Raw genomic sequence first — 12,327 nt, forward strand, 5'->3', positions numbered from 1 at the left:
GTACATGAAGGTTCTCTTGCACCAGAAGAATCTTGGAATAATACCCCTACAGTGAACTTTTACATCAGAACATTTTTGGAATAATACTCCTACAGCATACAACTGAAATTAGCCTCTGATTCTAAGCCCTAGTATTAGCATAAATGATAGCTGAAATGTAGTAAATTTTATCTCTAAGAGAGCAGACTATAGATTATGTAATGTTCTGAAAATACTAAATGCCCCTGATGAACTTATATTAACTTGCTTATTGACAGCTAGAGCTTTTTGGTTACTTACCAGATGTGTCCTTTCATTAAACAGTATCCTATAGCAGACTGATGAAAGATTACTATTGAACTTCATCTTAAAAATGAGCATTGGAAGTGGAAAAAATATGTACACAGAAAATGGGTGAAGGAAAAAAAAAGAACTATCTTTAGATGGTGTCAAAGGCTATGCTGAAGTCCAGGTAGACTGCATCCACAGCCTTTCCCTCATCCACTAGGCAGGTCACCTGGTCATAAAAGTTGATCAGGTTGGTCAGACAGGACCTGCCGTTCATAAACTCATCAGGCTGGGTCTGACCCCTTGGTTGTCCTGTAATATGCAAATATCCAGTAACGAGCTTGTGGATCCTCAGGTTAGAATACTGTTCAGTTCCAGAAATTGAGTGTGAAAGAGATCTAATCTTGTGTTCAGCTATTCCAGAGCCAAGTTCATTTAAATAATTACATCTATTTGAACATGTACTATCAAAATTATGAAAGGTTTGTTGAAGTCATAGGGTTGCTGTTTTCTTAATGAGCATAATTAGCACTAGGAGCAAATGGAATTGAAGGAGTCTTCATCTTGACTGAACAATTAAAACTGCTTCTGATATCCAAAACTGAACCAGGATTTCTGCACTGAAGTAACTGGATGAAATTGTGAGGGCTCATGAAGCAAGAGTTAGCCTAGTTTATTGCCTCACCTTTTTATGTCATTGAATATTTAGCTCTAATGTAAAGCAAGAGACATGACTGTTTCCTATATAACATATATTAAATTAGCATATATATTATAGATATGAGTTCAAATCTTGACTCAAATTCATCTCTCTTAATTTGAGTGAAGAAGCTTTCTCTAGAGGCTAACATAAATCTTATCTTACAATGTTCTTCCTGACCTAGTGATTGTTAGGAATGTGTCAAGATGGAATTACTTGTGCCCATAAGGAATTTCATCTTTTAATACTTTAGGTTGACGCTAATATTTGGTTTAGATGCCAGAATCAACAGAATAGTTTTTCTTCTCCAGCAGGGCCAAGAGCTTGTCAGTCTGCCAGTGGCTTGGGGGTAAAGCAGGTCAGGTATGCTTTGATGGAATAGACTCTGGTGTTTCAAATGCTACTCTGCTGAACACAGCATATTGCATTTAAATAACTATTTTAATTTTCACTGTATTCAAGATTAGCTCCAAGTGACACCCATCTGTAATTTGGCAGGTCCATCCCAAGGCAGACTTCTGCAACTGGCTGCTGAATGGGAGCAGAGAAGCCCACAGTAATGCTCATTTTACCAGCCTCCAGGTTCTCACAGCTTTTGGTTTACTGGCAGGCTGATCAATTTTTTTGTCTTTTATATTGAGTTATGTTCAGTTAGGACCCAAACCACATAAGTACATGGTAATGTAGAGAGCTGGAAATGCTTATTGTCTTCTTTAACTCACCTTCTACTCAGTGAATTCTAGCTCTGATTAAACTGGAGTCACTGTGAGGTGTATAGAGGACAGCACAAACAATCAAAATTCTCAAGCTGACAAGAAAAACAGAGATGGAGATCAGAATGAAAGAAGGTGACAAAGGAAAATAAAAGGAACTCAAAGGAAGAATAAGAAATTTTAAGAAGTTCTAAGCAGTAATATTGTGAATGACAGTAAAAGAAATATTATTCTATAATTGGGGAGTGGAGCATTGAAAGCAAAAAATGGCAGAGCTTTGGGGTGTTTTAACTTGGCAGATGCAATATAAACCCACAATTTTGCATTTTTTAATGTGGTTTGCAGTGTTCAAGTCTCTATAGTTGGTTCTGGGTGTAGTTGTTAGGCATGGATATATTTGCAAATTCTGATTTATGCTGCAGTGGTACTCAAGGAGGAAAAAGTTAACCAAAGCAAAGTTCTCAACCTCAAAGAGTTAAAAATGACTTTATTTCCTTCTTTTTATTTACCAAAAAGAGGTTAAAAAGGGTCAAGCCCTGCAGGCGGTGGGACCTTCAGGATCTCAGCATACAGTGCTGCCTTGTGCAGGATGAGGACAGCCAGAAACAAGCACTGAGAAGGCACAAACTGCCCCTATTCATCTGAAACCAGGCTCTGCTAGACCAAATGCTAACATTGTTAACCCTTTCAACACTAAGAGGAGATATCAGGAAAAGCAGGCTGGCCCACATGCTTTCTATGCTCTGTTTATCTGAAGGACATACCACTCAAACAGACCTGAATGTTTTGGGAGGAAAAAGTCAGGTATTCTCTCAGGAGTTTTGGTTTTACCAGGATCACTGGCCCCATCCTCAGCAGCAGCATGGGGGTGTATATTCTACCCCAGATGATGGAAGTCAAACTTAGCCACATCTAAGCAGAATTCACTTCTTTTCTTATACATCCTTTCCTCCTGTTCTACTGTCAAAAGCCAAAGGCAAGTCTTCTTCCATATGAAACAAGGATGTCTTAAGAAGGAACTAATAGTTAAAGAGATTGGGTACCCCTTAAAGTGTTTCAAAAGCAGTGCTATGCAGAACTCTCAAAACTAGTTTCAGCTTCAGACAGATGTGTCACCAAATTGTCATCGACCACCAGGAGGCTGGATGCAGATGTACTGCACTGCTTATGGGAGATCCCTGTCCTTTCACCTTCCATATGCAGCTTCAAACAGTGCCATCCATACACAGGCATATCTTATATCATATATAGGTCAACAACTAATATTTGCCCCCAGGTTAATAATAGAAACCTTAATTTAAGCTCATGAATCATCTGTTAAATGAAGCCCTGAATGAGAAATAGTTTACTCAGAAGTTGCAAAGGCATCTAACGGTCTACAAGAGAATTTTTTATAGATAGAGACTCAAGAGAAAATCACCATATGAAATAAAGATACCTGAGCCAGTTTTGTTTAAAAACCTCATGCGCTTGGCAAGGGGACACTGTTGTTGTCTTGTTGTCTCATGATTTGCATGTAGGTAAGCCAGTTTTAAGTCATAAATTCACACTGTAGTGCTGATACTCAGGCCACAGGTCTTGTACAGATTGATGAGATACTTTTAGTTCTGCTACCTTAGAGAAAGTGCAACTTCCTTATTTGTAAATACTTTCCATAGGGAGGACTGTTCACCTTCAAGTTTTCCAGTGGATAGATTGTGCAAAATGAATGAGACTTGCTTACAAGCACAATTTGAAAGAATTGATCATCAGAAAAACAAACCCAAGATTTTTCTTTGCTCAGGGGAGAGTTAGTAAATGGAATAAGACACTGAAAGGACTGATGAGAACAGTCAGCAGAAATTACTTCAAAATAGACAAAGGAAAGAATTTAGAAGAAAAAATGTGAAATATAACTGCTGGCTACAATTACAGATGGCATGCCTTCTTTCTGAGGCTTTTGGTTTCCCTGTACAACACTAAAAACACTAAATAGATTCTTCTAGCACACACATATATATTAAATAAAATTGGAAGCACATTTTAGGGAAGAATTAGTTCTTTGGTATAATAGCTAACAGGCTAAAATATATTTGTTCACTTAAATATTTGTATTGTGTTCAGTAGGGACTATCACATGCATATCCAGCTGCTATTAGATAATTTTATTCCAGACTATACATATTCTGGCATCCCTAGAGACAATTAGGAAATTCAACCACGAGATATTGCTGAACTGTCTTTATCTCTCTTTTCTTCAAACATTCAGGCTGACAAGACCATAATTATTAAAATATATATAGTCCTCACATTACCATCCCAGCCTGCAAAGTTTATTCAAATATTATCTCTTCATGACCATGTTTCTAATAGAGTATTTCGGTTTACTTTCTCAAAGAACAATGGGTTAAATTCATTGTGGATACAAATGAAGATGTCTGATGTAAGCTAACACTGGAATTTCTCTAACTAGACAGAAGAATGAGAGCCTATGGGATTTTAGTGTTTTGTTTCAGAAATGAAATTACTTTGCAATCACACAAAATAAAGGATAAAATAGGATATTAAAAAAAAAAAAAAGGAAGTAAAATAAAAGCTTTCCTTTGAGCTAAAAATGGCCCTCTTACTTAAGTAATAATGCTGTCACTAGCACTTTTATTAAATGTTCTAAACTGAGAATTCTGTAGCTCTGACAGGTCAGATTTCTACTTGAAGAAAAACCCCATTTTAGTCAGGGTAATAATATATTCTAGTTTTCAATAACAAGAAGCTGTGATGCACAACTAATGAAAGCTACAGTGCACAGGGACAGAAGTCTTTGACCTCTTCCTTGAAAGAGGCTGGAACATCCAGGCATATGGATCCTAGCACTCCAGGTGACAGGACATAGGGAATGTATCACCAGTAGGAGACAGAGCACTGGCTCTGTGTGTTGTCATGTTAAAAATGCCAGAGTCTCTTTGTCCCAACTTTCACTGCCTGAAAACCCAAAACTGAACCTGCCAAATTTTATCACAAGGAAAGCAAATAGCCTGGGTTTCAGGGGTTAAATGCAGTACATGATTAAACACAGCTCTCCATCGGATTATTTGGTGAACCTTTAGCTCTCAACATGAGACACTGTTTCTATACAGAGCTGCCTGGGTGTCCTGAAGTGTCCCAGTCTGTGTCTTTTTCGTTGTTTCTTATTCACTAAAACACGTACTCAGCTTTTGAAAATTTGACATCTGCCAAGGATAGGTGTTAAATGACTCCATCAAATACAATACAGCAGTGAAAAAATACCGTTCCCAAAGCATGAGACAGTGCATGCAGGATACCATTGAGTTTTAATGATTCAAATCATCTGCTTGCATTGACTTTGGCTGAGATTTTCAGGGAAAAAGAGAAGTTGGAAAGAAGAAAAAAAAGAAAAAGTTATAACTTCTCCTAATCACATTTCTCAGTGCTATGAGGAAAGAAGGACAGTTTCATGATGAAGATATAGGTCAGGACATGGAAGATCTACTTCAAGGTCCCAGTTTGCCTTTGTAATCTGGACAAATCATTAAGTCTAGGTTCTTATGGAACTGAGATGAGTCAGCTTCCTGCAGGCAGTTTGTTCATATAGGTACTTCCCTTCAGAATTATCACCAGCATATCTGTTACTACAGCAGTTGTGCCTTTCTGATGGGACGTTTAGCCACAAATTTCATGTCGCACCTATAAATTATGCAGAGCAGGACTTTGGATCTAGCTCTTCCATCCTAGAAATAACACAACCTAAATTTTTGATTCATCAGAACATGCACAAACATATATGCTGATGCTACTGTGCTAAGCCTGTATCTACTGACAGTCTGCAACCACCTTAGATGAACACATAAGACAGGGCCCAGCTAAGGAGACATAGTCATTTTGGGCAGGTTTTGCCTTCAGTCTTAATTCTAACCCAAATAACCAGGGGATGATTTAAGTGGTTTCTGATAATGCCACCTGGCAAAAAAAGAATGAACCAGAAACAGCTCAGCGATGTATCTGAGCTCATCAACAGCAGTCAGGCACACACAGGGGAAGTTGCATGTATTTGTACTGTGCCCAAGACAATGGTTCACAGATACTAGGAAAGGTTTTGAATACTCTTGTTGTTCAATGAATTTGGAGAAGCTACTCAGAGTTTCAATAGCAATTCACATTTCATAGAATCTAGTTTGCTTCTGAGTGCCATGAGCACAATAAGACAGTCTCACCACACAGCCTAACATCACCCAATTTCTTATGAAGAGATGTAGGACATCATGCTTGGAAACCTCTACAGTGTCTTTGGGAGCCATTCCCAGAGCTGCTGGAGCAGCAGCTGTGGAAGATTACATCAGGATCCCAGTGACAGAACAGGAGCTGAGCAAATCACTAAGGTCATTTAAGGGCACAAGTAATTTAAGGTTGAATGTAGGAATTTATTGTGGAAGGAGTAAAATAAGAAATTTCTTCTAAATGAGCAATATTACTCAATAATTTACTATTTGTACTTCAGCCTACACAAATATTATATTTTTGACACACGTCATAAAACATGATTTCATTGGAGATGCTGGAACTCATACTACAGTTTCATGGGTTTTAATTTTTTAATGGGACCAGGCTGGGATGATAACTGTTAAAGTAATAAAGGTTTATATACCCTTTATATATTTATATATCCATTCCAACATTCTTCTATGATGATCACCATGCGCTACAAGTTTCTCTAGTTATGTAAAAGAATTCAATCATTGCAATAAGCATTTCCAAATCTTAAGTCATCAGTCTATTAAATGCCTTGTCTTGTTAATAGACAAATGTCTTACAGAACTGGATTCAAAAAAGACAGAAGTGGCTTCTAAGAATATTAAGAAAAGTTAAAAAAGCAAACACCAAGAAAATTTCAAGAGTCCAGAGTATCAGTCCCAAAAGTGGGAAGAAAGGCAATGCAGTATCCCATCTTTAACAAAAGGAATCATTTATCATGACACTTGAATGGCTGAGACAATGCAAATCTGCTAATGTGGGATTATATTTAACCAATTTAGAGAACAAATTAGAATAAAAGGGTGTCTTGCACATCAAATTGCTATGGAGGTCCAAGGCAGGGCAGAGAAATAGCTGTGAAAAATGCTCTTCCAGCAGCAGAAAAAGCAAGGTTGCACAGGGTACAAAGAAGCCCCATTGAATACAAGGCTATACAACGTTCTGCCACACAAACGGGAAGATGTATTTCCAAACACAGAATTATTGATCTTCAAAATCTACCTTCTCCAATGACTTATTAAATCTCCTTTTTTTGGTGGGTTTTGGTTTTTGGTTTGTTTGGTTTTTTCCCTGGTAGGATTATGCATGTATTTTGAAACTGTTTCAATGGAAACTGCACTCACTGCAGACTGGAAAGCTGGAAGTACCCTGCGTCCAAAGCAATGGGGACTTTTCCTATCCTGGTGTAGCCTTGCTCCAAAAATAGCAAATTTTGATCATTTAATATTCCCAAGTAATTTTTCTATTTCTTTTGCTTGTTTGTCGGGTTTTGGTTTTTTTAAAGTACTTCCCCCCATTCTGCTTTCTTTTCCCAGATCCTTGAGCCACTGCTCATACTGTAACAGAAAACATTGCTGAGAAACAATTCTCTCAGCAAAGAACAAAAAGGGAGTTTTATTCCCATTCTTTACAAATATTGGCGTGTAAAAAAGAATAGTAGAAATCAAAATGCAGAGATGTTAAGGAGACACAGGCACCACGGTGAGAAGGATTTTGTTTTCATCTTTTCTCTTTAATTCCTTTCATAGCTTGTTGAATGTAATCAAGCAAAGTAAAGCCAATGAAGGGTTTTATAAGGAAGGGACAGTTCCTCTATCTTCAGATGTTACAATAGGATTTTTAAAACATAGGTAATCTAGTAATTCCTAACCAGAAACAAATGTCTGTGGTTAAAGCAGATTGCTTTGCTAGGGCCCAATGTCTGACTCAAAAGTCAAAAAAAGAACTCAAGAGCATATATGCTTGGATTCATATTAATTAATTTCAACTGTTTTTTCAGGTGAAATTATTATAGGTTAAAATGGTAAAGAAAAAGAAATACTGATTGCCCAAGCAGATAGGAAGATTAAACATATTAAGTCTGGAATCTGCAAACAAAAAATATACTATTTTCCAGAACTTACAACAATTTCTTTAACATAATTAGAGGCAGGTGTCAGGAGGTAAGACTACATCAGTTACATTCTCTGTTAATTTCAAAGCACGAATTCATGTGATTTTACTTCTCAAATTATTGCATTGTTTATTTAATTAGTATTAAAATATAAGATAACTATAAAAAATTCAGTTTCTTAGTGTGTGTCTACACTTCAGCCTGCTGTCCAGTGTAAATATGGGCCAACTTGTCTGCCAACAACAGCCTTTCTACTTCAGCCAAGAAGTGAGGTAAATAAGCTCTACTGGTAAGAATAGGCACTTTCTAGTCTCCAACCTGGCTTGCTTATAACAACTTTAGATTTTACTATATCACACCGTTGCTGGCAGTGTTGACATACCCTCATTTTAACAACTCTGTGGACAGCAAGAAGCCATCAGCAAAACACACCGTGGCTCTCAAAAACAGCTTCAGAGCTGTGAGCTGCTAGTGAATAGCAGTCTCTGTGAGAGCAGCATGATTTATAATCGGTATACAGAGCCCCCATGATTAATATTCATGCTACATATCCCAGAATAAATAGGAGATGCCAGTCTGATTCAAAGCCCTCTGAAATTGATGGAAACCTTTCCACTGACTGCCATGGGCTCTGGGTCAAGCCTCAAGCATCCATGTGTGTTCATCCCTTTTAAAAAAGAAGGAATTCACTCTCCACATGTTTCAGTCCCTCATATTTATTGTCAGCAAACCTCTGGCAAAAAAATGCCTGCCCCTGCAATGAGACTCTCACTGAAACCAGTTGGAGCTATATATACAGAGACTGAGGACATAATCTCAATGTAAAACCAATAACAAACTGGAAAGAAACTTGATTTTGAAATCACACAAGACAAAATTCAGTGAGAAAGTGAATGTTTGTTTGTAAGAAGTATAAAATAACTCAGATTCTGTCTATCTGCAGGTTAAGAAGAAAATTTTCAATGAGGCACATTGAACCTTCATAATATAACATTAAAATAACCCACTCATATAAATCTAATACCATTATAACCATCTTCCTTAAACACTGTAATTATATCGTCCAAGGGTAAAGTACCCAAATGTTAATTAAATATGGCCATTTAAATTATTTTATGCAAATATTTTTTTAGTTATTAAAGGAATTTAATACTACTTTTAGCTGTCTTTGTTAAATGCAGATTGACAATGAAGTTAAAGAATAAAACCTCATTTATTTTTATGCTAGTTTATAAATTTTCTGAAGTCCAAGTCCTCTCACAATAGTGTACAGTAATTGGATTAAAACTACCTTCAAATACTTTCCACCACATCTTTTACATGAAACACCTTGCAAAGCCCACAATGTCTATATAGTAACTTTACAGTGATTATCAAAAAAATACTATGGAATTAAATAAAAGTGTATTGATATGGATTCTCCTACCCAAGCAATGAAATCCTAGCACCATACAAAATACCATGATTCAAAACTGAGTGCTGACTCTCCTTCTCTCTCTTTCTTTCCTTTTAATAACCAAACAAATTATTTTCCAAAGCACAACTGTTAATACACAGATTGGTTTCAAGAGTAGTTTTCAACAGTAATTTTTTCCTGCATTTTGCTTCAAGATGAAAAATATGAAGTAAAAAATGAAAAAGGAAAAAGATACAGGAAATTAAGTCCTAAGGTCAATTAACAGTGAGTCCCCACAGAGGCAAAAGTGGACATTTCGCGACGGATGGTACTGAAAGGGGAGAGCTCCAGTTCTGTGGTGTACTCATTGTCATTGTCATCACTTGTCACTGTGGAAGACTTCTGGATGCATTCATCACAGCAGCAACAGCAACACTCCATAAAGGCCCGGCTGAAAGGTTTACAGAGGCAGAACAGCAGAACTGGGGTAACACAGGACTTAAAGAACAAAAGGAACTGGCTAATGAGATGGAGGAGGTCCATTGTCTGCCGAGAGACCCCTGTGGACATGTAGGCAGTCACAATGTTGCAAATATTTTCAGGAATGATGCAAAACCCATATAAAATGGTCAAAGCCACCACTGTGCAGTTCATCTGACTTTCCAGCTGAATTTGTCGCTTGTTCCCCCTTGTGCAAGCCTTTTCTGCTCTCCTGATTTTCCTTGCTGTCACCAGGGAGCAGGTAATAGTGAAGAGGGTAGGCAAACAAAAATAGCAGCCGAAGTACCACCAGAGTCGTGCTCCATCGTAGGTGAGAGCTAACACGTAGATGGTGTCAGGCAGTGCAGTGGATATCTTCACCACGCAGCGCTCACCTGGGGGGCTGCCACTGTACTCGGGGTCCTCCTTGGCCAGCTGGCGCAGCACCACCTCCGGCAGGGCCAGCAGCAGGGCACCCACCCAGATGACAGCCAGCTTGGCTGTTGTCGAGGTGCAGTTTTCGATCATCTCATAATACATCTGCACGTTGGTGGCGGCACGGAAACGGTCAATGCAGAGGGCACACAGTGTGAACGTGGTAACTCCGAGAGAGGCCACCTGAGGAGGAGGAAAGGCAATACAAGTTAATACAGGCGCTGTCTGGGGGGGGAAAGGAAAAAGACATAGGGGAAAAAGGGGAAAAGACAGCTACAAGGGTACAGTCCATTATTCACTGAAGAGCAGGGAAAAGATTATATCCTTCAAAAGTGCCCTGGTCCCCTGTTGATGCTACTCTTCTCTGAGAGAGATGATAAAGTCCTGAACTCATTCAGGCTGAAGAGGGAATTTATCTATTGTACATTGGATGAAGACTCTTACCACTGAGCTGTTCTCTGGAAGAGGTATATACTCTTTCATTGCTAAAAAGAGCTCAATCTGCACCCTGGAACACCAGTCAAGTCTAGCCCCTTGACTAGCAAAGTCAAAGGAAAACAGTTTAGGGGTATCAGTGTAGGTGCTGAGCACCATTAAAAGAAGCATCACAGACAGAATTCAGCTTCCAGTGCTTGCTGAGCCATCATCCAGCATGCATTACAAAAGAGTATGTCCTTTTATTTTCTGCCTACAAATACTTATTCCAGCTTGGTGTCATCCTCTCCTGGAGAGCCAAGCAAGCATTTGTGCAACACGAAGTGGAAAAAATAGAGTAACTGACCAAAATTTAAAACTAAACCACTCCCTTCTCCACTTTTTCTCAAAGGGATGTTTTTCAGAAAGACTGGTTCTACCACAGAGGTTGGAATTTTAAGTAAAAAGGGGAGAGATAGGAGAGTCTTCCTTCAGCAGCAATACAAACTTACAACAACATCACAAATTCATCAAGCATGCAGGAGATCATAACATCGAAACCTTCCATATCTACAAAACTTAGAAACCCAAGAGATTAGGCATTTGCTGAATTGAGTAGGGTCCAACAACTATTTCTGCAGACTTAGACTTTTAAGTGAAATTTTGATGGGACATGAAAACTCACATACTGTGAGCTCAAAGAAATTGTATCGTAAACCTTCAGACTTCCAGAGCCTGTGTAAAACTAACCTTCACCATAATAGTTAGCCTCTAATCTATATTCAACATTTCACTTAGAAAAAATTCATAGGAAAATCCAGGCTTACTTTCATATGAAACATCCAATGGGAGAGTGTATTGCAGGCCAGGAGAAATGGAAGAAGTCCCATTCTTTAAATGATTAAAGATGAATTGGACAGAGCTCTCAATTGTATACTGTGAGGAAGAAGTCCAGAGCAATGCTTATGCTCTCTAGCTTTAATAACCATCATTCTATGCATGAATAGAGATCTTGTACTGTCATGAAACATCATTTCCTATCATTCTTTCCTGTTTGTAATTCAATTTCCTAAAAAAGAAATTTGCAAGAAGAGTATATACATTTTGGCCTAATTCTATTAACAATAAATTCAGCTTCAGTTCAAATTCAAAGCAGAATGCCCATTAACTTCAATTGGAAAAAGATTAAGTGTGCTGCTGCATTTTAATTCACTTATTTTCTTGGGTTTGCATGCTTGTGTTATGCTGAAAATGTGTTGATGCAGAAGAAAATAAACTGTTAAATAAATGCTAAGTATGCTTACTTTTATCATGATAAGCCATGTATCTGTGCAATTAACTAGGAAATCTAAGGTAACATCAGGCAGTTCACTACAATTTTGCTTACCCAAATTTGATAGGTAATGATACATTCAAATTTCATATAGGCAGATTAAAAAAATACTTTCTGATTTCCACCGTAATACTGAAATATTCCTGTTTATGCATCTCTTGCAAAAAGTTCTGGAAAGACAGACAGCACAATTATATAAATGCATCATTAATTTTGCCCTTCAATATTTAATAGCCATATCAGATTGCTAAAATTGAGTATCACTGAAAAATATTAGGCACTTGGGATTAGAACTGTCAGACACTGGCTTGGTTGGAGAATTCTTTGAAGCAGCTTCCTAAAAGATGGAGTAGTAAGATGAAATCTCTTACTAATTAACTTGCAGGAATATTTAATGATGACAAGGCAGTACCATAATCATTTTTAATAGGCAAACATATTGATTTAGGA

General features: G+C 37.8%; 1 protein-coding gene across 1 annotated transcript; it reads right to left on the minus strand.

Annotated features, from left to right (window-relative positions):
• Positions 1–8,500: 8,500 nt before the first annotated feature.
• Positions 8,501–11,112, minus strand: GPR37 (G protein-coupled receptor 37 (endothelin receptor type B-like)). The gene is made up of 3 exons (XM_009078816.1): positions 11,057–11,112; positions 10,575–10,668; positions 8,501–10,313 (listed from the first exon to the last, which is right to left on the minus strand). The coding sequence occupies exons 1-3, from the start codon at positions 11,110–11,112 to the stop codon at positions 9,495–9,497; spliced, it is 969 nt and encodes a 322-aa protein (XP_009077064.1). The 3' UTR covers positions 8,501–9,494.
• Positions 11,113–12,327: the final 1,215 nt, after the last annotated feature.

This window comes from Acanthisitta chloris, unplaced genomic scaffold, assembly GCF_000695815.1.
Source record: "Acanthisitta chloris isolate BGI_N310 unplaced genomic scaffold, ASM69581v1 scaffold8617, whole genome shotgun sequence".
Lineage (NCBI taxonomy): Eukaryota > Metazoa > Chordata > Aves > Passeriformes > Acanthisittidae > Acanthisitta > Acanthisitta chloris.

Coding starts and splice junctions, on each gene's coding strand:
- GPR37 (XM_009078816.1), bottom strand. CDS start 11,112: ATGGAAGGTTTCGATGTTATGATCTCCTGCATGCTTGATGAATTTGTG. Junction 10,669..11,056: donor GATGAATTTGTGATGTTGTT/GTAAGTTTGTAT, acceptor TGACTTTGCTAG/TCAAGGGGCTAGACTTGACT. Junction 10,314..10,574: donor TTCCAGAGAACAGCTCAGTG/GTAAGAGTCTTC, acceptor CCTCCTCCTCAG/GTGGCCTCTCTCGGAGTTAC.